Genomic DNA, 27,988 nt, shown 5'->3' with positions numbered 1-27,988 from the left:
GGCAGCACATGAAGGGGTGTAAATGGTGACAATTCTTTCTTTTTAAATTAGAGATGCCTTTGTGGGAGGCTCACCTTGTGTGTCGGTGTCTGTGTGTTTGGGGCTTCCCCTGGCTCTTCTCTCAGGCCTCTTGTTGCCTGGGCTTCCTCCTCCTCCTCCAGGGCTACCGTGACTCTTGCCGTAGCCATTAGCGGTGGTCGTTGTGCTGTTTTTGTAGCTGTTGGACACTGGGATGTTCATCTGACTGAGAGGCGTGCGCTCCACAGGTTGCTTTAGCTTCTTGGGTGGAGGTTTGCAGTACTCCTCATGACCCATAAAAGTGGAGACGTTGTACAGCGGGATGATCTCTGAGATAAGACAAAGATCATAATTACATGACAAAAAGAACAGTGGATGTGTAACAAAGCAAAAACTGCTGCACTGTGTACTCACACGAGCAAATCAACATACAATTATTCATATATTTAATATGCAATATTTATTCTAGTCAAATTATGTATATTCTGAAACAATTGTATACACACACAAACAAACATGCATACATATATATACACATATGTACATATATATATATATATATATATATATATATATATATATATATATATATATATATATATATATATATATATATATATATATATCTATATCTATATATATCTATATCTATCTATATCTATATCTATCTATATCTATATCTATATATATGTGTATATATATGTATGCATATTTGTTTGTGTGTGTATACTCTATAGCTATATATCTATAGCTCTCTCTCTCTCTCTCTCTCTGTATATATATAATATATATATATATATATATATATATATATATATATATATAGAGAGAGAGAGAGAGAGATAAATATCTCTATATATATATATATAGAGAGATAAATATCTCTATATATATATATATATAGAGATATATATCTCTATATATATATATATATATATATATATATATATATATATATATATATATATATATATATCTCTCTATATATATATATATAGAGATATTTATCTCTCTCTCTCTCTCTCTCTATATATATATATATATATATAAATAAATATATATATATATAAATATCTCTTTCTCTCATATATATATATATATATATATATATATATATATATATATATATATATATATATAAATAATCAATTAGAAATTAAATTAAAATCAATTCAAAATATTTTTCATGCATTAAACTGAAATGTTAGTTTGTAAAGATAAAATTGTATTCAAAAAAGCAAAAAGACACAGGATTAAATGTATTTACTTTACAATGTTTTATATAAAATAATGATTAAGAAGCATAATAAATACTACATTTTATAAATGGTGTATAAATTACATTAATCTACAAAAAAAATCAGAACACGATCGAAAGTCCATATAACATATACTGTTCTCTGCCAGTGTAGGTCTGAACAGCTTGTGTTTTTATAGCTTTGTGTGGTATTTCACTTTCAAGTTGTGCTTGTTTAGCACACGGTTAAGCTTCAACACAAAGACACAGCAGCCAATCCTCACTGAAATATGTTGAACTAACTGAATAAGACCAGGAGCCTTTACATCTGATTCTTTACCTTCTGGGTATATGGGTGGAAGGCGGTGTTGGTAAAACTGGTGTGGCGGTACGTCACCAGGGCTGACCGGAGGATAGTATGACGTGTGTGAGGCTGGGATAAAGTGAGGGTGTGTCAGGTATTGAGGATGAATGTGGTGACTGGGGGATAAAGCTGGAGAGTAACTGGGAGGATAACATTCAGAATGAGGTGTGACGACGACCCTCCGCACGCCTGTGTTGTCCTCCAGAACCTGAAAACAGATAAATCAAGACAAACAATATTCAATAAAAGATCGCAGTTTCAATAAAAGTGCCATACAAGGGCATCCGCTGTGAAAAAACATGTCAGAGTAGTTGGTGGTTCATTCCGCTGTGGTGACCCCTGATGAATTACAGACTAAGCTGAAGGAAAAATAAATGAATGAATAAACATTCCCATACACTGTTAAACAATAATTCAATTTAAACTAGAAAAGCAAAGTTCGTAGACAAACTTTATGGTTGCTTGAGAAAGCCTTGTCTGAAAGTTTGAAGTAGATTTAAAGGTTAAATAATTGTAGTTTATAAGAAGTTTAAAACAGTCATAACTACATATAGGTTAGCATGTTTCTAGTTAGGCAGTTGAGAGGGGGTTTAAAGTGGTTGCTTAGGTGTTGCTAGGTGGTAGTTAAGGTGTTGCTGGGTGGTTGCTAAGGGGTTGCTAGGGTGTTCTGATTGGTAGCCAGGCAGTTGCTAAGGTGTTGCTAGGTAGTTGCTAAGGTGTTCTGATTGGTTGCAAGGTGGTTGATAGGGTGATTTGATTGGTTGCTAGGTGGTTACTAAGGCGTTGCTAGGTGGCTGCTAAAGTGTTGCTAAGCAACAATATGTTGTTGATTTGGCAACAATTCTTTTGAGCATATTGGTCAGGATGTCCCATAAATTAGATTTATTCCTGATGTGACCTGCCTTGTCCCATTTATTGACTGATACATCATTTAAACCATACATCAGAAACAACAGCAGTGCTGATCAAGACACTTGGGTCCAATCCTAATTCTATTTTATACCCCCGTCTACACCTTCCCCTTGTCCTCTCAAACAAAGTGCGAAGTAGTATGTATAAAAATATTCCACTTATAAAAGGGATGGCACCAATACACGTGCACATATCGTCATCTTTGGTCACTAGCTCATACGTCACAGGAGATGTCGTCTGCAGTAGTCATTCCAGAAAGCACAAGCACGTTTAACAGATTACTCACTCCTTAAGTTGTTTTGTGCTGTATTTGGATGAACGCTTGAAATCGTAAGAGCCTCAGGGTTTCCTCAAGGTAGGCGTCCTATTAAGACTGTTGAAGCATGTTGCAAGAAGCACAAAACTGTACTGTGTATGTATACAGCGATCATATTAATAGATGTAACCACAAGAAAACAACATTAACTTTTTTGACACACTGGCCTATTCTACAAGTCAATCGAGTTATGGTGCAATTATCTGTACATTAGAGTTGAAAATATATTGTGGATTATTTTGCAGTAGCTATGAACCCTTTTCACAAGACTGGTATGACGCATTTAATGATCATCAGCATCTTAAATTTAGATTTTTTTTTACTTGTGTACATTTATATGTATTTACGTAAGCATTATCATATTTGCATCAAATTACAAAAAAAGAATTACTGCTTATGCAAGGTGTTTCTAGCACAGTGTCTATGGATGGGACAGTAAGGCCCAATCCCAATTCTACCCCTTAGCCCTTTCCCCTCGTTTTGCGCATTCACGTCAAGGGGTAGGGGTGTTCCAATTCTCTTTAGCTTGAAGGCGTGGGGCTAAGGGGAAGAGGTAGATACCCCTTCGAATAAAGATTTTTCAGGACCACAATCGAAACCAACGGGTGAGAAAATTACCCAGAATACACGAGCCACAATGGCAGTATTGCTGAACCCAGAAGTAAGGAAATCCAAAAATGAGTATTTTTTTGTCATTATTATGAATTTTTACAACAAACAAACACATGTTTTAATATATTCATAACCGCGTTCATGATTTAACCGTCATGCTTAAAAAAAATGCTAAAATAAAAACCGCTACATTTTGCAATCTATAATCTATAACAATAACTCCTGTATAGCAGTCCCACAACATTCTGACACTGGATGACACTCGAATACCCTGTCAAAAAAGGCTAGTGGCTGGGAATGAGCTTTTTACAGTGTCTGCCATAATGTTAACGTAGTTTTCGTGTGTTTACATGGATGAATACGGCCAGGGTGTAAATGCACACAGTATAGCTACGATCTTATTGCCACATTAGATGGTTATGATAACATAATATATGCCTTCAGTGATTTCCTGAAGATAAATACCAAAAAATAACACAACTGGAATAACTACAGCAGTAGTTATTCTACATCGTCTGATCTCATATGAAGCAAGAGATCGCGAAGACATGATGACGTGTGCAGGTGCGGTAATGCTGTCCTAATTCTTAGGGGTCAATTTTGAAGCCCTTCCCCTTCACACTTGGTTTTAAGGGCTTAGTGGAAGGGGTAGAGGTACAAAAATACAATTGGGATTGGGCCTAAATTTGACGTTGTTCTCTCTTATGGCTGCCGTTATCAATCTCACACAATTATTTTTCTTTTTCTGAAAAAGTCTTGATGAGACGATTGTTGAGTTTTTATTTGAGCAAATAATAATGATTCCTTACATTTATATAGCGCTTTTCTAGAAACTCAAAGCACTTTACACATTTACACAGTGTGGATGACGCAACGGCTGCCATATTGCGCTAGACCGCACAACACACACCAGCTGATTGTAAAGCAGAGTAGTAAAGCCAATTATGATATGGGGATGGTTAGGAGGCCATGATGGATGGAGGACAGTGGGCAAAATTGGCCAGGATGCCGGGGTTAAACCCCTACTCTTTTTCGAAGGACATTTTTGGGATTTTTAACGACCACAGAGAACCAGAACCTTGGTTTAGCGTCTCATCCGAAAGATGGCATTCACTGAGCAGTATAGAGTCCCCATCAATATACTGGGGCGTTAGGACCCACACAGACTGGAAGTTGAGCGCCCCCTGCTGGCCTCACTAGCACCACTTCTGGCAGCAACCTGGCTTTCCCATGTGGTCTCTCGTTCAGGTATTGACCGGGCGCAGCCCTGCTTAGCTTCAGTGGGCAACCAAATGAGAGTTGCAGAGAGCTAGCTGGCATTATGTGGTACTATCCCACAAATAAATTGAGTGGTACTATCCCACTCACTGTGTCTTTAGTTTCGGGTTCAGGCACGCTTTGCACTCACACAACAAGCGTACCACGCCAAAGCCCAACCAAACCACACTCTGGCACACTTCCTCGAACTGGGCCAGGGCTGGTGTCAGGTGTCTGTGTTGTGTTCCATGTGCTCTGTGTTTAAGTTATGTGATTCCTTTGTTCTTTTTCCCGCCGTTTATCAATGTTCATGAGTTTCACCTGTGTTTCTCCACTGTTAGCTATTAGTTCAATCATGTCCCTTGTATTTATACCCGTGAGTTTGTTTGTTTAGTTTATTTATACCCTTGAGTTTGTTTGTTTAGTTTATTTATACCCGTGAGTTTGTCCCTCGTCCAGTAATATATATTGCCACACACCCTTGTGAGCATTTGGATGTTCCTGTTGAGTTCTATGTTTTCAGTTCCTTGTAAGTGTATATACTGTATATAAATACATGGTTTTGATAACTCCTGCTATCCAGTGCGCCTCTTTATAGAGTGAAAGCGTGACACCGGCCAACTGAACCGTGTCTTGGCATGATTCGGATAGCCTAGATTGAGTGCACCCTCAAAGATCATAACCATGAAATGAATGCTGTTATGAATGCAATAAACCAGATGCTTGTTTTTATTTTTTTAGAAAAATTCCTTATAAATACTTTTTTTTGTAGGCAGGCATGTTGCTGCTGTATTCAGGGAAATTTTGCATACCCCTTCTTTGTAGTGTGGTCCTGCAAAATCTTTATTTGAAGGGATGTATGGCCCTTTCCGTTACCCCTACAACTTCAAACAAAAGACAATTGGGACTAGGCATAAGACGCGGTTTGGAAAAGTCAAGGTTTTAAAGCCGCCAAAATATTCTGCTATACCGTTTCTATGGTATATGTAAGGGTATTTCTTATATTTTGTTTAGTTTTTTTAGGACAACAGTATCTCCAGCAGAAAAGATATTCAAAGATGCCATTTTAAACTGTAATCATATGTGCGTTTTTGAAACTAACAAAGACTGCAGAAGTCAATGATTCATTTGAATTATTTAGCCTGATATTTCATTCATTCATTCATTTTCTTTTCGGATTAGTCCCTTTATTAATCCGGGGTCGCCACAGCGGAATAAACCGCCAACTTATCCAGCATGTTTTTACGCAGCGGATGCCCTTCCAGCCGCAACCCATCACTGGGAAATAGCCTGATATTTCTCAAAATAAAATATATTGTGTTCAAAGAGGAACAAGGTTTTTATTTTTTACCCAGACATTTAAAAAATATATATTTTAGAGCAGTAATCACAATACCTTAAAACCGTGAAAGCGCGATACTGTTATCTGGCATCTTTAAATATCTTTTCTGCTGGAGATACTGTTGTCCTAAAAAAACTAAACAAAATATAAAAAATACTCTTACATATACCATAGAAACGGTATAGCAGAATATTTCGGCAGCTTTAAAACCTTGACTTTTCCAAACCGGCCCATGCATAATTGGGACAGCACTACCCCTTCACGTGAACACATAAAACCGAGGGGTAGGGGGAAGTGGAAAGAAGGGGTAGAATTGGGATGGGGCCTTGATCTTTTTTCCAGACTTGCATACAAACTCTATTCAGCAAAGCATTAACCGAGAAAAAGCAAAGGTGAAGACTGACAACGGATATACTATACTGACAGCACATGTAGAAGCACGAGCACTTACAGAAAAACAAAACATATTCTGTATTAATGTAAACCAGTTAAGCAAATATTGACATGCCTTCTTTTCATACTTCTGAATTTCCATGATTTTCTGTGATACGCATGATTTCAGAAACAAGAATCGGCTACTGTGACAGACAGAGCAGCTCACTGTTTGTGATGACCGAAGAAAACAGGATAAAATAATAAGTATTTAATTAGAGGTGGGAAATTTGATTAAAGAATGTATGAAGGGGGTTCCCTTTATAGACTATTTAATGAAATTTCACACCCCAAATAGCTGTTTTCAGAAATGTTTAGTTGGTATTTTCTTTATGGATTATCGCCATATAATTGTAGCTTTAGTATTTTTCTTAACTTTAAAAAAAAAATAAAGATTCAGTATAGGAATCTGAATAAAAAATTATATATTTTTTTTAAATAAATAAAAAAATACAGATAATTTTTAGTTCTGACCTTAATTTTATAATGGCAGAGTTGGCAGCCCTAATCTGGTTTCAAACACCCAGACAATCTTGATTATAAATAATTGGGATTTGCATATGTTTATTTTACTTTCAACAAATCAAAACGGTGAATTCATTCATTTATTTTTCTTCAGTTTTGTCCCTTATTTACTAGAGGTCACCACAGTGGGATGGAACTGCCAACTACTCCAGCATACTGTATGTTTTACACAGCGAATCCTCTTCCACTCACAACCCATTACTGGAAAACACCTATACACTCTCACATTTACACACACACACACATACACTATGAGCAATGTAGGGTGCTTTCACTCCTACACATTTGTTTTGGAACTTGGTGCGTTTCTCCCGTCATATGTGAATCCAGCAATTGCGCTCTGATCCACGCCAACATCATCAGTCCGAGACTGCTTAAATGAGGTGGTCTCGGCTTGATTGAAACAATCCCTGAAGGAGATCAACTGTAGAAATAAAGCAACACAATCTAACGAACAAGGCTATATCACAGTGTATTATGGATAAGTAATAAATATATATATGGCATGTCATCGTTCTAACCGGTAAATGTGCATTTCATGTTGAATACGAAAGTGAAAGCATACTGAGAGCTGTTTATCTGTTAGGAAAATTGACCAAAATTAGCATCTGATATTTTTTCCATATTTTAGTCTTACAATAACCCTTCGAAATAAAAATCAACACTGATCTGCTTCATGATCTGGTGACAATGTCTGTGGGTGTCACTATTCAAAATGAAAGGGCACCTTTTCGCTTGTAATGTCTCATTTCTCATTGTCATATCCGTAGGAGTCTAAAAAATAAACCCTGAAACTCTGACCAAAGTGAGGAGAGTTTACGAGAACATGACTTTTAACTATTTTACTATTTTGGTCTGTTTAGAAACTTTTTGGGAAAGTGAACCGCACCAAGAACAAAAATAAAGATTGTAACAATTTTAATCCTTGCTTTGGAACAAAACAATTGATCTACAGGTTTGAAAGCACCCTTTGTTTATTCAATTCACTTACACCAGCAACCTTCTTGCTGTGAGGCGACTGTGCTAACCACTGAGCCACCGTGCCACCTTGAATTCATTCATACTGTAGTAATTTGCATGTTTGTTTGGGGGGGTTGGGGAGGGGGGGTTGTCACAATTTTATAAAACTAAACTGTGTTTGGATTAACAGTGTTCAAAATCGGTTCAAAAGAATGAACTGAATAAAACGCGTTTGTATATTACATATTATTTAGTTAAGTTGTCCAAGTTATCAGAACCATGGGAGAATCGTGGGAGAACTGTGATCTATTTTAAACAAAAAAATAATAATCATGATTTTCAGTTAATTCAGAATAAAGCAGCTCGAAACAATTCTCAAGCTCGTCCCATTAGTGCTCGACTTGATCCAGATCCAACGTGTCAGTAGTTACGAGGCAACCACAGACGTTCGGTGCCACTTTAAACAAAGGGCAGGAATGCAAACGTAAACAAGGCCTTTTAATGGAACGGGAATCAAATGCATTCCAGTGGAGGAATGTATGCATGGAAGATGAAGATTCTGTTCAGTTCGCTTGGGAGAAACCAACTCACTGACCTCAAATCCTGCAGGCAGCCTAGTTAAACGTTGAGGTCAGCACAGTGACGACAGCAGAAATTGAACTTTGTATATTAACAAAAATTATTTTAAATAAAAAACAGAGTTCTCCTCTGCAAGACCTGGGAAATCAAGATGGTCCTGGTTCAAGTAGTGAGTTATTCAAATATCAGCATACAAGTGGGATCCCAAATGTTTCTGCTTCACTATTAAAAAATAAAGCCAGATCAAATCTTTTGATATGTATCAAATATCAGTAATTTAATAAGCATCAAAACAACTTACTGCTTCTATATTTGTGAACAATGAATACATTTTGATGATACATTTGCTTCTATGCAAAAAAAGCAACAAAATCCCTTTAAGGTAAGTCATTTCACTCAGCGGCCATCTTTGAAACGCCTTTTGGACATTCTGTCTGAAAGGGGAAACATCAAACTCTCCAAAACTATTTGCCAAGCTTACGATTACATTACACATTTTAAATCACCAATGAAACTAAACAACCGTCTCATAAGTTTAGTTTCTAAACATTCGAATCAAACAAAATAGGCATTTTTTCAGGTTGCGAGAGCTAAAGCGCATGTGCACTTGAAAGGAACGAGATCACAACACCAACCTCATTTATAGTCGTTCTACACATTATAATCCTATGAATAATGATCGTCTGATCTTGCTGCTCTTCTGATATAATTCAAAACTTGTTCTTGATGACAAATCTCCTCCAGAAATGACAGTGACTCTTTGTGGGTGGGTGTTTGAGTATTTGCTGTCATGTGATGTGCATTTGACAGGTTGGACTGTACCTCACGTTCGTTTCATACAGATTACAAAACCAAAAACTTTTGTTTTCAAGTGCACTTAGTTCATTTAATTGCAGATTTCAATCATTACTTTGATACATTCCATATTGCTTCTATTTCAGTGCATCTGTTGACCACCAAACTGTCATAAAAGCACACATCTCATCCAAGATTTTCCGTCGGAGAAACTCTGAAAATCAGCCTATAACAATCGTTGATTGGCTCCTGTACTAGAAGGTGGGGCTTCATTTGCCATATTGACCGTTACACTTTTCCCTATTCAAAACTATACACATCTTGTGTATTCTATAGTCTTCTGTAGAAGTAAAACAAATGATGGGGAAAAAAAACACCCATTTATGAGGCCACATGCTTGTGCAATAAAACCCATTTCCGATCATTTCTGTGGAACCAGCAACAATTACACAGCAAATGGGCATTATTATCACTTCATTTTGATGCACTTTGGCTAAAAAGTTTCCATCTTGCTGGAAAGTTGAAAGAGACAAAAAAACAGGCGACCCACCAAAAATGGACCGGTCCTGCCCCTCACATTCAAGTGGAATGCACTAATAGATCATATTTACACAAGTGACCTTTGTGCCATTATAACCCCCCACTGATTTATTACACCCACAAATCAAACTCTTTCTCCTGCCCTCTACGCTGAGGTTTTTTGACCTTTCAACTGAAATGTCACCACAGATGACCTTTAGTAAACTTTCGCCTGACACCGTTCACTGAAGACGGACAACTTGGGAATTTGCTGCTTGTGGCTCAGTTGTTTGTTTGGTTGTATGCTCTGTGAGCGTGTTTCTCAGAAAGGGATATTTTGCCTGTGAGGGCTGCAATCGCATTCTCATTGTAAAAAGAGAGCTTTTGCCACCCAGATGCACAGGTCTGGCCCATTCCTGCTGGTTACCTGAGAGACGTAGCCGGGAGGAACGTGGATTGGTGGAATGGAGCCGTTTGGTGACATCATGGGAACCTCAGCAGGCCCTGAAGCAGAAAAAAAAAGAGAAGAATGGCGTCAATCAAACAGAAACACAAAGCTGACTCCACCCCCTCATTCCATCACGTAATGCAATGGCTAAGCAAAGAAAATTCCAGGGGCTACAAGAAACCGGCAGAGAAACAGGAATGCGTTAGTTATATGGTATGTACAAGTACAATAGATAATCATAATAGCGTTACAAAAGGTGAACTATATTACCACCAAAAACATTTAAAGCTGGGTATATAGTATGTCTAACTTACACAATCCACTCACACTTATTAAGACAAATATCATATCAGCCAATCAAATGTTGTCAAGACAATCTGGTAAAGATTAAACTGAGCACCCGAATGGGGAGAAGGCAAATTGGAAATCTTTGATTATGAGATGGCTAACAAGAATTTCAGAAATTGCTGATCTACAAAGAGTTTACAGTGAATTGTCTATAAAATAAATATATAAATATTTGATACATGAGCGGCTGTACTTTTGGTTTCATTCTGTACAGATGCCAGAGGTCAGATGAGATGGCAAGGCTGGTTTAAGCTGAAAAAAATCAACAGTAACTAACACAACAATGTTACTGCAGAAAAGCATCTCTGAAGGTATAACATGTTGAAACATGAAGCAGATGAGCTACAGCAGCAGAAGAGAACTGGTGCAACTCTTGTCAGCTAAAACAGCTAACTAAGGTTACAAAAAGTGATGGTTGCTGCCAAACAAGATAATGCACACAGTCTATGTCACAATGCTCAAATAATTTCTAACTGATACCTTGGCCATTTCATAGGGCTGGGAGATAATCCATAATAAAATTGCAAACGTGATTGAGACATGCACATCTTGTCAGGGAAGAACAGTGTGGTCAGCAGTAAATCACCTCTAAAGGTCAGACGGGGCTTTAGTGAGTACAGGCCAAATACCTAAAGAAACATGGAAAAACAAAGGAAATACCATAGCGGTTGCTGAATAAACAGAAGATTTAACTGATTTCATTGATTCAGCTCGACTAATAATAATACCACCGAACAATTATCTCTATGTTATTATGTATTGATTAAACCGAATTTGAATTTAAAACCAATTTTGCTTAGCTCATCAGTGAACTATGACACTGCACTGAACTTGCCTTTGATAAATCTCCCAGTCCTACCATGGCAATGGGTTACTTTTGCACTTAAATGGCATCTAGACACTTGCACTCCCAAATTTTCTTGTCTACTACTGGGCAGCTAATATCCAGAAAATGTATCTATGGTGTAACAGCTTAGATATCAATTGGTGTACGATGAAAGCCAATTCCAGGATCTCATCGTCATTAACTGCACTTGTTTTTGACCCCCGTTAACGACAACCCTCTAAATATACCACTTATTCAATTGTGTGCTCTTCACTCAAAATCTGGAAACAGTTTTATCATCAATTTAAATTAAATGCAACTAGATATGATTGCAAAAGAGCAATTTTGGGATGTGCTGCTGAAATGGGAGCTTCACATATTGCAGCAGACAAATCTCCACCAACTGCGTTGACTCCCGGGAATGTTTCCTCCACCTTGTTGAATTAATCCTTCAACAAATTAAGGCAGTTAAAAAGGCCAAAATTGGGTCCAACCTGGCTGGCACTAGAACGGCATACTCAATAAATTGGCCAGTAATTCTAAAACCATGTAAATAATCAGATTTTTGCCCCACCACCTCGCTGAACTCTGTTTGGTACTACATCACTAGGTTAAAGAAGGCATTCTTTATGGCTTCACTGCAGTCAACACAGTCGAAATGGAGCCATCAGGTCCAACTGGAGCAATGGTTCTGCTAAAAAGCATATCTGAAAGTATAACATGTTGAAAAGTGAAGCAGATGAGCTACAGCAGCAGAAGAGCACACTGCTGCAACTCCTGTCAGCTAAAAACAGCTAACCAAGGTTACAAAAAAAATGATGGTTGCTGCCAAACAAAACTATGTACATGTCCATGTCAAAAAGCTTAAATAATATCAGGTGTCTTGACCATGGCATACGGCTGGGTGATTTTTCAAAATGTAATCACAATCATAATGGCCAGTAATTCTAAAACAAAATACAATCAGATTTTTGCCCCATCATCCCTCTGAACTCCGTTTGGTACGACATCACTGGGTTAAACAAACAGTTTAAGACATTGTTTATGGCTTCACCGCGGTTAACACAGTCAAATTTAAGCCATCAGGCCCAACTGGTGCAGTGGTTCTGCAGAATAGCATCTCTGAATGTATAACATGTTGAAACGTGAAGCAGATGAGCTACAGCAGCAGAAAAGCACACTGCTGCAACTCCTGTTAGCTAAAAACAGTTAACTAAGGTTGCTGCCAAACAAGATAATGCACCCTGTCCATGTCACAAAGCTTAAATAATATCAAACTGGTGTCTTGACCATGGCATAGGGCTGGACGATTGTTCAAAATGTAATCACAATCATAATGACTTGTAATTCTAAAACAATATACAAACAGATTTTTGGCCCACCCCCCTCTGAACTCTGTTTGGTCCTACATCACTGGGTTAAACAAACAGCTTAAGGCATTTTTATGGCTTCACAGCAGTCGAAATGGAGCCATAAGGTCCAACTGGTGCAATGGTTCTCCAGAAAAGCACCTCTGAATGTATAACATGTTAAAACATGAAGCAGATGAGCTACAGCAGCAGAAAAGCACACTGCTGCAACTCCTGTTAACTAAAAACGGTTAACTAAGGTTGCTGCCAAACAAGATAATGCACCCCGTCCTTGTCACAAAGCTTAAATAAAATCAAACAGGTGTCTTGACCATGGCATAGGACTGGACAATTGTTTAAAATGTAAATCGCAATCGTATTGACTTGTAATTCTAAAACAATATACAATCAGATTTTGCCCCACCATCCCTCTGAACTTTGTTTGGTACTACATCACTGGGTTAAACAAACAGCTTAGGGCATTTTTTATGGCTTCACAGCAGTCAAGACAGTCGAAATTGAGCCATAAGGTCCAACGGTTTTGCAGAATAGCATCTCTGAATGTATAACATGTTGAAACGTGACGCAGATGAGCTACAGCAGCTCATTAAAAAAAACCCAGCTCATTAAGGTTACAAAAAAATGACGGCTGCTGCCAAACAAAACAATACACCATGTCCATGTCACAAAGCTTAAATAATATCAAACAGGTATCTTGACCGTAGCATAGGGCTGGACAATTATTCAAAATGTAATCGCAATCAAAATGGCCAGTAATTTAGATTTTTGCCCCACCGTCCCTCTGAACTCTCTTTGGTACTACATCACTGGGTTAAACAAACAGTTTAAGGCATTGTTTATGGCTTCACCGCAGTCAACATAGTCGAAATTGAGCCATCAGGTCCAACTGGTGCACCACAGGAAGAATGGGCCACCGCCAGCACACAAACCCTCTTCTGTTATGACTCTCACGGGAGATGCCGATGAATGAAACCCCTCCACCCACCACACCGACTGTTTGTTGTCAGAATATAAAGCCCACAGATGCAGCCCGAACTGTGGACCCTCATCCGGGGCCCATGCTGCAGAGGGCCTCCAGCTGTTTTAGACATCGCCGTCCCTCATCCAGACCCGCAGGAACCTCCGGTGAGGTAAATCACCCTGATGAATTTTACAGTTTCTTCCCCCATCAGTCAATAGCGGGGTCAGTATCTCTCCGGCTAGCGGGCTAGAATAAGACCCTGTTTGTGCTTGTATTGAAGGGGCTTCACATGAGTTTCTTGAGCAGACTGGATGAGGGAGGGGTGTGTGTACATAGCGATGTGTGTGGGTCGTTTCACCAGGACGCGAGTGTATACGCACGGTAGCTTAAAATAACCTTTTCGCGAGGCGACGTGTACAGAGCACAACAAAATCTATTCAGATTATGCTGTGTGTGTGTTTGGAAAGGGTCTCGCGCAGGTATGCGGCTGCAAACCCCCTCTCTTTTTTTTGGAGCTGGGATTGAGGTTTAGGTGGGGGATTCTGACATGACTGAGTGATAGGATTGTATCACGGCCTCTTAATATGAAGGGTCCTTTTATCCTTGACCCACAGAGAGAGAGAGGGAGAAAAAGAGAGAGGGAAAGAGAGAGAGAATGAGGGAGAGTGAGCATGAGAGAAAAGAGCGAACAACACAAGCATTCCTCTACTTCAAATGAAGGGGTTGAAGAGATGGATGGTGTGAAGGTTGCAAGGAAAGAAAAACAGCTTTTTAAAAAAAGACAGATAGAAAAAAAAATAGATTTTGACTACTGATGTGAAAAATTGGCTTTAATTATAACTTGTATAACTCCATATCACGCCTGTTTGGCCCTCGGTTCTTTGTAATTATTTAATTAGTGAGTTTAATCAATCTGTTCTGATATAATATATATTAATATTATAATATATTATAATTATTTATTCCATGGTCTGTTGAAGTTCTTAATTCTGATTGGCTGGAGGGCGAGCATTATAATCGATTAATGCACAAGTAGTTCCAGTCAGTTTTAATCACAGTAATTACATAATTGACTAATAGATAAAGGTGTACAAAAATGATAAAAAATAACAAATAAAATGATAAAAACAAAAAATAAAATGATAAAACAAATAAAATTAAATGATAAAATTAAATAATAAAAACAAATAAAACAAAATGATAAAAACTAATAAAATGATAAAAACAAATAAAATAAAATTATAAAAATAAAATGGTTAAAACAAATAAAATAAAATAATAAAACAAATAAAATAAACTAATAAAAAGATAAAAATTAATTAAAAATGATAATAACAAATAAAATAAAAACAAATAAAATAAAATAATAAAACAAATAAAATAAACAAATAAAAAGATAAAAATTAATTAAAAATGATAAAAACAAATAAAATAAAATGATAAAAACAAATCAAATAAAAAGTAATAAAATAAAATGGTGAAAACAAATAAAATAAAATGATAAAAACAAGTGAAATAAAATATTAAAACAAACAAAATAAAAACAAATAAAAAGATAAAAATTTATTAAAAAATGATGAAAACAAATAAAATAATGATAAACAAATAAAATAATGATAAACAAGTAAAATAAAATGATAAATATAAATAAAATAAAATAATGACAAAATAAAATAAAATAAAATAATGACAAAATAAAATAATGACAAAATAAAATAAAATAAAATAAAATAAAATAAAATAAAATGTGCATTGAGACAGACAGAGGTGTATGTTGGGAAACGGGGGTTCATCTGTGGGACTGCCAGGCTTCTCAGGAGGCTCTTCAGCAGAACAAACCCCTCTTTGTGCTCCAGAGAGCCGCTCTCTCCCCCACTACTTCAGAAAGTCCACTTGGGCTACGTTTACACTATAGTGCGCTTTCGTTTAAAAATGCACAACTTGAGTTTTAGACCCACAAAAATGCAGACTATTGGAAATGCTGCAGACACCTTTTTAGTCACGCACGGTCAGGTTCAAAGAAGCCCGTGATTGTGCCTGAGCATCTCACACATGCAAACAACACATCACAACATAGCTAAATTGATGATGCAGTCAAACAAACAACTATCTGCGACGTAAAACTGATTAGCTAAAATTGTGTGAAAATAAACGCATTCGTTCTGAATAAGAGACGCTTGTTTACCTTTATTTAAATTAGGCAATATATTTTTATGCAATACATACTAAACCTACACTGTAAAAAGCGATTCGTTGACTTTACTTAAATAATTGAGTAAACCCATTGCCCATTAATTTATTAAGTACATGTACTACGTGCATAATTATCAAAAAAATTAAGTCAACTTAAAAGTTCCAAGTTAAAATGGGTTTACTCGACTTCTTTAGATATTTACAACTGCGACATTATATCACAAACCATAAACAATGGGATATAATTAAAAGATCTCCAACAAATATTTTATAGATATTATTGAACATGGTCTGCCTACTAAAAATCATGTAGTCCATTTACAATATAAAGAAAATTAATGCAGGATAAATCTGACGACTCTAATTATATCAAAAGAAATCGGAAATTAGATTTAAACACTACATTAGAGGATGAAATGTGGGAACAAGTATGCACGAATTGTCATAAGGGTATAAGTAGTCAAATATGGAAGGAGTTCGACTGGAAGATGAAGGTGAGGTTCTTCAGAGTTCCATTAGTGGTTGCCAAATTCGATAGTTCAATACAATTATCACAACGCTGGAGAGATTGTGGAGAAGTGGGGGACTATGTTCACATATTTTGGGTGTATTGGCAGGAGGTTAAAAGGAAGATTGGTAAAGTTTTAGGATACAGCATACTAATGCACCCAGTTTTTTTTTCTTGATGGCTAGCCCCCTGATCAGTTCGGTAAGTCTCACCTATTTGCACTACACATATTATTAATAACAGCTAGGAAGATAATAACTGATCTGGATGAAGACCAGCGGACCTAATTTGACAGAATGGGCACAGAGGCTGAATCAGATATACTGTACACATCTGAGAAAATGACTGCAGATTTGCAGTTGAAATCAGATATTTTCTAACAGACCTGGGCATTGATCGAAACATACTTACTTGAACTTTGAAATGCTGTCTGGAGCTTTGTTGTAGTTATTGTCTTTATATTGGAGTTTATTTATTTATTTATTTATTTATTTATTTATTTATTTATTTATTTATTTATTTATTTATCTACTTTATGTAACGCATTATCTTTTTTTTTAAAGCTGTCACTATTATTTATTATTATAATTTACATCTATTATTATTTTCTTTCTATTTGTTTACGGTAAAGTATGTAAACATTAAGTAAATGTTATGTGTATACCATGCTTATAAAAACAAACAAAAAAAGGGTTTACTCACTATACAAAGTGACTTCAACTGGTGATTTTAAGGCAGTGAGTTTACACACTTTTTAAAGTAACTCAAGCTTTTACACTCATTACTAGGATTGGGTATCGTTTTAAGTGATTTCGATACTGTTGCTAAATCGATACTTTTAAAATGGTACCAGTACGATACTTTTGAGTCACAAAATTATGGTGGATGACTCTAGAAAGAGCTTTTATTTGACAAAAAAATATTTTAATCATTTTAATTGAACAATATAATTAATTTTAAAGTATAAATCAATTCATATATTAAAATTGAATTGCATTAATATATTTCTTTTGATCTTTTGTTTGTTAGAATGAATTTAAGATTGAATAATGCAATTAACATTGCAATAGCCTTTCCACAGGTTAGTAGTAAGCTGTCAAAATAGTGTACTCCTTTACTCTAGGGTTGGCGCTTGTGATTACATTTACATGGACATCAGTAATCTAATTATTTGCCTTAATCTGAATAAGACAATAATATGATTAAGGTGTTACATGGGTTGCTTCTTGAATGTTCCCTTCATGATTACATGATATAGTAAATAGATGGATTAACGTCATTGCGTCACCACACTGTCCACATTCCACATGTAATTTCAGGTGTTTCATTTTTAATTTGTCGACTTTTACTGCAGTTTGGAAGTTTCCTCTTCATTTGACAACATATTGTGAGGTATTTGGATGAGAATATGGACTGGAAGAGTGTTGTTTTAATGAAATTTGATACTGCACGCCATTGGGAAAGAAAAAACCTCAGCATTTCGTGACGCAGGTGTCTGTGGTCCTTTAAGGTAATCAAAAATCGATGTTTCCATGGTTGAATCTTAGAGTATTGTCATATGGCTCGTTTCCACTGACTGGTACAGTACGGTACAGTTAGGGTCGGTACGGGTCACCTTTATCAGGCTTGCGTTTCCACTACTAAGGGTACCCTTTTGGTGGGTGTGGGGTACGATAAAGAGTTTCAGTCAGCGTCATTTTTGCTCGAGAAAATGTCTAAAGTAAAGCTGCACGAGTCATTCACATATCATATAAGAAGCACTTCTCGCAAAACAGATGCTTCATACACATATATACTTCTGTATAAATGTTTATTACTAACTTTTCTATGAACATGAGTTGACTATAACTGCAGATCAATGGCAGTGCAAAATAGCCTACTGTAACAGCTGTAAGTATATAAAATAAATAAATAAATGCAACATATAAGAGCACATACAGACCCTTACAGTCTCCGACATGTTATCACTTACAGAAAAACTAAACACAGCACACATTTAGTCATTATTTGGGTTTAAAAAACAACACAAAATATAGCCTAGTTGGTCAAACATCTTATTCGTGTCTTTAATCTTCAGCAGCACATGTAGCGTCTGTAAAATAGTCCAAAAGGTGATAATAATAATAATAATAATAATAATAATAATAATAATAATAATAAGTTAAACAGGGCAGTTTGTTCACGTTTGCTGAAAAAATAATGTGCTCCTTTTTTCCGGCTTCTCCTTTGTTTTTTCGTGGGTCACTTTTGCGTTTGTCAGTTTCTTACAGGATCGGGTTTCAAAATCACGTCAATAATCAAGCGCACGTTATTATCATCAGCTCAAGAAGTTTGTTATTTCATATACAGATGCGCGGCGAGTGCTAGCAAGAAAGCGAAACCGCTCGCGGGGCACAGGGTAAATCTCCTTTTCTTTTTGGCTTTGTGGCTGTTCCTCAAGACGACGACAAGGTTTGTTTGAGCCTGCGTCGACCATGGCTCGTTATTAAATGTATTTATAATTCCGCTGTAATCTCTCGGCTGTGTATTTTAAACATGGCAGGTTTTTTGTTCTAATTCTGGCTTGTTGCATAAGCGAATGACGTATCTCTGTAAACCAATAGCGTTCAGCTGCGCGTGGTACGGTATGGTTCGGTACGCCTTTTGACAGTGGAAACGGCCATAAAAGCATACCAAACCAAACCGTACGACTCAGTGGAAATTGGCCATTAACCATATTAAAACTGGAATGTTGGTGTCCATGTAAATGTACTCCGTGAAAGTGCCAGATGATGTCGCAAGCTATCAAAGACAGGGCATTCCTCAGCCTATAAGTTGATTCCATGTGCCCTCATAATGTTTTAAGTTTGACGTGTTTCCCCCTACACACAACTTTTGTAAAGCATCTGCTGCACGTTGCTGTGTCAGAATCCTTGCTTGTATAATATAGCCACACTTTAGAATGCTTAGTTTAAGCACATTTACTAAACCCGATCATGCATGTCTTTGGCTTGCCATACTGACAAACTTATTGGATGAAATATACTGTGTGCGTTGCCTACCTGCGTGCATTCCTCAAGCAACAAGGATAAACGCAGACGGTGTCTGTATCCCTCAAAGTTGTTTAGAAATAAATGTTTAGAGATGGTTTGACACCGCATACCTATCTGTGCCTTGTACCCCCAAATGTTTCTTACATCCTTGTCGAAGCACCAGTGGCACCAACATTAGGCACCGAAATTAATATTCTGATTCGGTACGGTACATACCGGTTACATAGGTTTCGGTACCCAACCCTACTCATTACACTTGTTTTTACAACAAATTATGCAGAAATATTTTAGGTTTTATGTATTTGTTTTACATACATATTTTGAATGATTGTTGCTAAAAATGTAAGTATTTTCTGCCAACTTAAACATGACTCTTTTCTTCTAAGCAACATTTTATACTAGATATACAAATTTCTGATTTTTATCTTGGATTACCTATAGGATTTTTTTCCTCTCGAGTCAAATTAACAATACTTTATAACTATAATTCTAATTTGTGTTATGTAATATTTGTACGTTTATTCTATAATTTCATAGCTACTTTTAGCGCTATTTCAGCCATTTAGTGACCTTTTCTGTAATGTAGTCTAGACAAGAATGAACGAGTAGCATTTTCATTTTAAAATGCATTGTTAAAACTAAAACATTCTAGTGTAAACGTAGCTGACACATCACCACTGTACAGTACATGTGCGTGCACGTCTACACTGCTTTTGCTCCAGATAAACTCTCGAGGAAAAGCTGCCAAGCTGCGTTTTCGGTTTCTTTCTTTTTTCCAGAAGCAGTGATTGACAGTGTGTGCATGTGCTTATACATAGACACAGAGAAGCGAAATAGAGGTTCAGCGCTCCACAAACGATCAGTTCCCAAGTCAGATCCACTAATTCACTGTGGAGGACTAGTTTGGCCAGACAGGGAGACGACGGGCAGAAAAAGAGCAAAAGAAAGGGATGTTTCTGGAAGGAATGTGTTGCATCAATCTGAGAACCGCGAAGAGAGGAAGTGCTTTTTTTTCTGCAAGAGTTTGCAAATTTGATCTGTGTTTTTGAGTGAGAGAGTGAGTGTTTACTGTAGCTCTCTGTAGGAGAGAAAAATCACAAGCGAGAACACATGAAGATGTCCATTGTTTCATGCTGTAAGCAGGTCTCCTAGTATTCAAACTCTAATATTTATGAAAAAGTGCTCTTAAACCTCTCAAACTGCTCAGATTTGCCATATCTTCAGTAAAAAAAAATCAAATACATGTTAAATAAATAAATACTAATACATTAAATAAAAACACCATGACAGTGCTCTAAAAACAAAAAACTAATATTCATGAAAAAGAGATCTTAAAGCTCTCAAACTACTCAGATTTGCCATATCTTCCAGAAAAATGAAAATGAAATGAAGTGTTATACAAAAAGTAAATAAATAATAATTAAATAAAAATACCATGATTGTGCATTAAAAACAAACCAAAAAAAAAACCTATTTGAACAAATCTATTCTTCCTCCAAATATTTCTCTGCACTAAAACAAATGAATGACTAAACGACAAGACAGCACATAGTTCATTTAACTTATTTTAATACAGGTTTCAACTATATATTTAGGTTAAACAAAATTTAACTTAAAATTTTTGTCAGTTTGATTGATGCAAGTAAAAAAAAAGATTAATTGATTCAACTAAAAAAAATTCAGTCAGCAAGAAATTTAGAAGTTAGAAGTGCATGCGAACCTATAGATAAAAAATATATAAAACTTAACAAAATTTAGCCTTTGCTCAATTTTAAAAAAGTCTCAATTTAGGTGCTAAAATTATTAATGATAGACAAATAAATAAAAGAAATATATAAAAATGATAAAATTAAAATAATAACAAATTACATATATGAACGTTGTCATTATCGTTAACAAAAGAAAACAATATTTAGTAAAAAAATGTCTTTAATAAAATTAAGCTATGTCCTATAGTTCTATACACTGTAAGGAAAAAAAACTTGGATGCCTTACATTTTTAAACTGAATTAAATTAATCTTATGAGTCCATTGAACTTATATTATGTTCAACTGACTTAAAACAGTGTGTGTAACTTATAAAATTAAGAACATCATTAACTTAGTTTCAATGACCTAAAAACATATGCTGTCTTGACTAATTGATTATATAATTTTTTACAGTGTAGTTACAAAAAGCACATACAGAATAACTGCAAAAACATACAAAAATTAACAAAATATTGCTATTTCAACTGGATTTTTGTATTTTCTGCATAAAACGTGAAGGACGGTGTAAAACTTCCCACCAGAACACTTTTCTAAGTGATTACTAATAAACGAGAATCTCCATAACAATGAAAAATCAATATTTGACTCATAAAAACAACGACAAGCACATGCTGAAAGAAATGCACTATAACATGAGCCATCCATCAGTATTTTCCTTTCAAATTGATGTAGCGGCAGAATTTCAGACCTGCAGTCCATCTGATTACAGTATGTATATACACGACAGGGTTTGCATGTGATTTCATCTGTCTGTGATCACATGGCCCATTGTTCCTGCTGTAAACACCAGCTCTCCATCTAACGAGGGGGAAAAAAAAATCTATATATGTTATTAAAATAATAATCCAACAGTTCAAGTGAACATGCAGATCAAGGAAGCATATTTGTGTTGTTTCGCAGAACTAACTCAATTGTTGCCCTTCACACAATCAATCCTAATTCAAGCGCTAGCTTTAAAAAAAAGTCATCTTTAGCCACAATCATAACAAAATATGATGCAAAGGTCAGTTTGTTGTAACTCCAAATGGTGTTAAAGAAGAAACAGTGGAGCTTTGCTTTCTCCGTTGATTTACACAGGCTCGAATCACAGGGGGAAATGCCAAATATTTACTATGAAATGTTTATATTCGCATTAATGAAAATTATTGCAGTATTCTTGGCAGATTGCCTTGAGACACACAGACAAACGCGCTCTGTTAGAAGTGTAAATACAAAATGTCCCACAGGTAGAGATCTCTCGCTTGGTGTAGACTGCTGGCTCGGACCCACGAAACTACGTATTATTCATTTATTTAAATTTTTTTCGAGAAAAGTGTGTTTGTGTTTACATAAAATACATTTCTGAAATTTTTTTAAATATGTATTTTTTTAAATACCAAATATTTGTTTATTCTACAGATAGAAAATGTAAATAATTATAGCATGTAACAAAAATAAATGCTGACAATACTAAATATGTGTATTGCTAATAGCGAATGAATAAATTTATAAACCTATGTTAGAACAATCATTTTCTACATATGAATGAATATTTCAAATACTTTACTGAAGTAAACAAATGAATAAAAACATGAATAAATGAATGAAATTAATCAGTCATTAATCAAATTAATCAGTAATTAATCAAATTATCAAGAATAAAAAATACATTAATAAAAGCATCAATGACAGGATTTATAATTATAAGCGTGGATCATAGCATGACTTGATGAACTTAATGAATGAAAAAAAAAAGAATGAATGAAAGCATGAATAAAGAAATAAGAACATGAATAAATGAAGGAATAAATAAACACGAATGAACGCATAAATGACTGAAAGAATGAAGGATGGAATAAGACAAATGCATGGATTAAAGCATGAATAAATGAAGAAAAAACACTAATAAATGCATGAATTAGGCATGGGCTGGTATAAGATTCTCACGGTATGATAACCTTGGATAAAATATCACAGTATCACGGTATTGTGATTACTGATCTAAAATATATTCTTTTTAAATGGCTGGGTAAAAAACTAAAACTTTTTCCCCTTGAAAACAATATATTTTAGTTTTTGAAAGATTTATGACTGTTGTCCAATAAAACAAACAAAACTGTAAATAAAAAATCTTACACATACCTTAGGAACAGTATTACAGAAAATGTTGGCGATTTTAAAACCTCGACTTTTCCAAACTGTGGTATACCTTGAAGACGGTTATCGCCCCATGCCTAGCGTGAACGAGTGAAAGAATGAAGGATGGAATAAAACAAATGCATGAATTAAAGCATGAATAAATGAAGAATAAAACATGAATGAATGAATGAATGAATGAATGAAGGAATAAAACAAATGCATGAATTAAAGTATGAATGAAATAAGGAATAAAAACACGAATAAATGAATAAAAACACAAACGAATTAATAAAAACTTTAATTAATGAATCATGAAAAAAATGAAAGCATGAAAGGTCGAATGAATGAATGAAAGAATAAAGGATGGAATAAAACAAATGAATGAATTAAAGCATGAATAAATGAAGAATAAAAACATGATAGAATGAAAACTCAAGTGAATGCATGAATGAACAAATTAATGGTTGAATGAAAGAAGGTATCCAGAGACGAAATAATAAATAAAAACACGAATGAATAAAAACACAAATGAAGGAAGGAACAAAAACATGAATGAAAGAAAATATGAATAAATTAACAATTAATAAAAACATGCATAAATAAATATATAAAAACTTGAAGAAATGAATGAATGAAGGAATAAAAACATGAATGGATGGATAAACTTGATGAATGAATTATGAAAAGCATGAAAGGTCAACAGAATGAATGCATGAAAGAATTAATGAATGCATGAATGAATTAATGAATGTTTAAGTATTTATCAAATAACTAAAAAGGGCATGGGAAACTTATAACATGACGCAAAAATGTACCAAACAAATACCAAAAATGGCCCATAAAACCACTCAGAAGCAGTGTAGCACAGGATATTGCTGTTCCCCTTGCCAGTGGACACCAAGAAGACAAAGCTCACCATTCAAAGCAAAAGCAAATTGGCCCAAAATGTGCATTATTCCAAGCTGGAATCTATCTGCAGATCCAAGTCCCAGGCTTGGTAAACGGTTAGCTTGTGCATATGTAGCGCTTGTCTGTGAATTCCCAGCATGCTCGAGTCAGGAGGGTGTTACCTTTCAGGATGTGCAATAAAAAAAAGAAATCATTATGCAAACAGCCCTCGAGGTAAACGAGACGACTTGACGACTAGCCTCCAGCAGCCGGTGATGAGTCCGAGAACTGACCTCGATTACTCCTAGAGCCATTGAGAAAAGCCCATTCAGAGGAGCAGCCCCGGGTGGCCCTATCATGCCAGGCCATCTTTGCTGTTGCGAGGCATTGTTTTCATTTCCATGCTTCCCATCCTGAGATGACGGGGTGAGAACTTTACCCCATCCACACCCAAACATCCGTTTAAAAAAAAATTTTTTAAAAATTATATATATATATAAATTATATTGTTGTCGTAGTAGTAATCATCATAGTCATAGTAGTAGTATTAATAGTAGTTGTCGTTGTGATAGTAGCAGTTGTCGTTGTTGTCGTAGTAGTAGTCGGCGTTGTATAATAAAAAAATTTAAAATAAATTAAAAAAAAAAACAACAACAAAAAAACGATATATATATATATATATATATATATATATATATATATATATATATATATATATATATATATATATATATATATTGTTGTTGTCGTAGTAGTAGTCATCATAGTCATAGTAGTAGTTTTAATAGTAGTAGTTGTGTATATATATATATATATATATATATATATATATATATATATATATTTTTTTTTTTTTTTTTTTTTTTTTTTAATAATTTTTTTTTATATATAATTCATTAAAAAAATCCTAAAATACTAGTAAAAATAAATAAATAGTAAACTACAGTGCTGATTTTCTATTTTTAGCTGATTGGCTAAAAATTGACTACTGCTACTACTATTAATACTACTACTATCACTATGATGACTACTACGACAACAGCAACGATGACAACAACTACTACTATTTTGACGACTACTACTATTATGGGGACTACAACGACGCGGACAACAACAACGTCAACTACTCATACTACTACGACTACTACTACTACAGAGACTATTACTATGACAACTACCTATCTTCATTTGTGTTCAACAGAAATGAAGAAACTCATAAAAATTTGAAACCACTTGAGGATGAGTAAATAGTGGGTACATTTTAATTTCATTTTTAAAATCCCCTTAATTGCCAAACAATAAATAATTTCATTAACTAACTAATGAATTGAAGTGGTTTACTGAAACTGTTGACAGTAAATGAATGGCCGACCAAACAACTGACCGACATATAAATTTAAGTCTAACCCATTTAAAACTAAATAAGAAAATTATAAAACTATTTCCAATAATATAATATTATTTTATTACTGATAATGTTGGTAGAATAATTCAATTAAGTGAAAGTATGTATCACTCAACCGTGAAGACGCACATCTGATTTATTTATATCTAATTTACTGGCCAGTGGTTTGATATTGATGGAGCTGAAGAGACTTTTGTGTAAGGTGATTCCTTTAAGTGAAGGGGGAAGGAGAATTGATGGTCCTCTGCTCCTCAAGAGCCCTGTACACCCGATCTACTCATTCCTTCTGAACATGGGGCTTTACTTCACTGTAAAAAATGCTGGCTTCCATACAATCCATTTGTATTGGGGCAACATGAAGAAATTAAGTCAACTTATTAGTTTTTACGAATTTAAGTGGATTGAACATAAGACAATTAAGCGGTCCCTCCAAACACCTCAAGAATTGTCTTGTTTCAGCTCATTTTAAATAAGTAGAAGGAACAAACAGTAAACATAACTTTGAGTGTTGACAATTCTAAGGCTCAACGTTTTGGGTTCAAAACCGGCCACTGTGGCTGGACCTTTTTGTTGTATTTGTTGTATGTTAAAGGGTACATAATTGTTCCAAAGTGTATCTTGTATAAAGGTAGTGTCCCAGTGACAGCTTCTGTAGCTTTATTTCTGAGAGTATATAGACAAGCCTGGCGATGTTTCAAATTCACAGGTTGCTTATGACTCTCAAAAGCGGATGTGAATATATATGGAAGACATATGGGGAACTTAATATGGGAAAGTACTAAATTCTATCATAAAAGATAAAATATATATTCTAGAAATGTTTACTTAAATTGCTGGTAATGTGTAAATTTTACTATTTTACTATGTGCTTTTGATATTTTTGTATTAATTTGTCAATATGCGTTCGATTATTTATACATTAATTAATTTGAATGAAAAGTGCTGGACATTAAACCACACTGAAATGAACGAAAGTGAAATTCAACTCTTAAATCTGGACTGATACAGTTTCAATTTACTAAAAGCTAAGCTGCTTTGACACAACCTACATTGTTAAAGCTCTATTAATTGAATAACATTTAGTTTTTATAATACGTTTTCTATATCATTTTATTTAAAATGTTATTTTTTTGATGTACTGTTGTCATTTTGTTCATTTTTGAATTCCTATGAATGAATCAACCAATCACTTAATCAATTAAAACAATCAATTCCCTGAAATGTACATGCTTGCAACATGTTTACTAAGTGCACCGAGTGTACAAATTTAGAGTTACTAAAGAAATAGCAAGGACAGAAATAAAACAGAAACAGGAGACCATTGAAGACCTGCTCTGACACGCTCACAGTGTTCAGGAAGGAGTTTCCTTTGCTCCAACACAATCAAAATCTCAGACTGTCGAAATACAGAGGACGCATACAGCCTGTCATGCTCCGAAATGCTGCCACTGTCCTTAAAAAAAAACACAATGTGCTCGTATTACTGAAGATGGAGAATAGAGAGCTGGTCTGATTTTTAAAAGAACTTTATAATTAAAAAATGAACATTCTTTTATCATTTAATCAAATTATCCCACACCAATATGACCATTTTTGTTCTGTGGATCTAAGAAAAAAGCTAATTTTTAAAGAATAACTCGGCAATGGTTTTAATAGAATTAAAGTAAAAGCTTTGGTCAAGATTTAGAAAGCACACACAACGCTATATAAAGATTAAAAAAGTGAACCATTTGCACACTTTATTGCAGGATAGGTCATATGATAACTTTGTGCATACATTCTTAAAAAAAATGCCACTTTGTTTCGTAACAGCTGTGAGGGTAGGGGTGTTTAATATTGACGGCAAAATGATATCTTTCATTTGTTAATATTTTGTTGTTGATGACGATTAAGCAATAGCTTGAGAGTTTTTGTGGCTGATTTAGGCCTGTTATGGATTAATGAATATGATAATAAAACCCCAATTAGGTGGTGGCAGATAGGGTTGGGTCTATAGACGATCCACCATCTTCCATCGCAGATGGCCGATAGACATCATGATGCCGAGCCACAGCAGCAAACCGCTGGTGAAAAATACATACTTAGACTCCTTTACACTAATACATCTTAGTTTTAAAATGCCATTTTAGAATGTAAACGATCCACAACCACACTGGCGTTTAACCGAGCATTTCTGAACAGATCTCCGTCCACATTATACCACTGAAATCGCACACCACGTGACCACACACACTGGCATGAGCTGCAGTGTAT

General features: G+C 35.2%; 1 protein-coding gene across 1 annotated transcript in view; it reads right to left on the bottom strand.

Moving 5' to 3' along the window:
• Positions 1–27,988, bottom strand: part of fndc3bb (fibronectin type III domain containing 3Bb) — a 126,882-nt gene that overhangs the window by 56,970 nt on the left and 41,924 nt on the right. Inside the window, exons 4-6 of the mRNA XM_056450266.1 lie at positions 10,296–10,372; positions 1,596–1,827; positions 75–347 (exon numbers count right to left, since the gene is read on the bottom strand). Of these exons, the coding sequence (XP_056306241.1) occupies positions 75–347; positions 1,596–1,827; positions 10,296–10,372 (582 nt within the window). The remainder of the gene's footprint in view (positions 1–74; positions 348–1,595; positions 1,828–10,295; positions 10,373–27,988) is intronic.

This window comes from Danio aesculapii, chromosome 24, assembly GCF_903798145.1.
Source record: "Danio aesculapii chromosome 24, fDanAes4.1, whole genome shotgun sequence".
Lineage (NCBI taxonomy): Eukaryota > Metazoa > Chordata > Actinopteri > Cypriniformes > Danionidae > Danio > Danio aesculapii.
The sequence above is the reverse complement of the archived record's forward strand: the minus strand, read 5'-3'. Positions and strand labels throughout refer to the sequence as shown.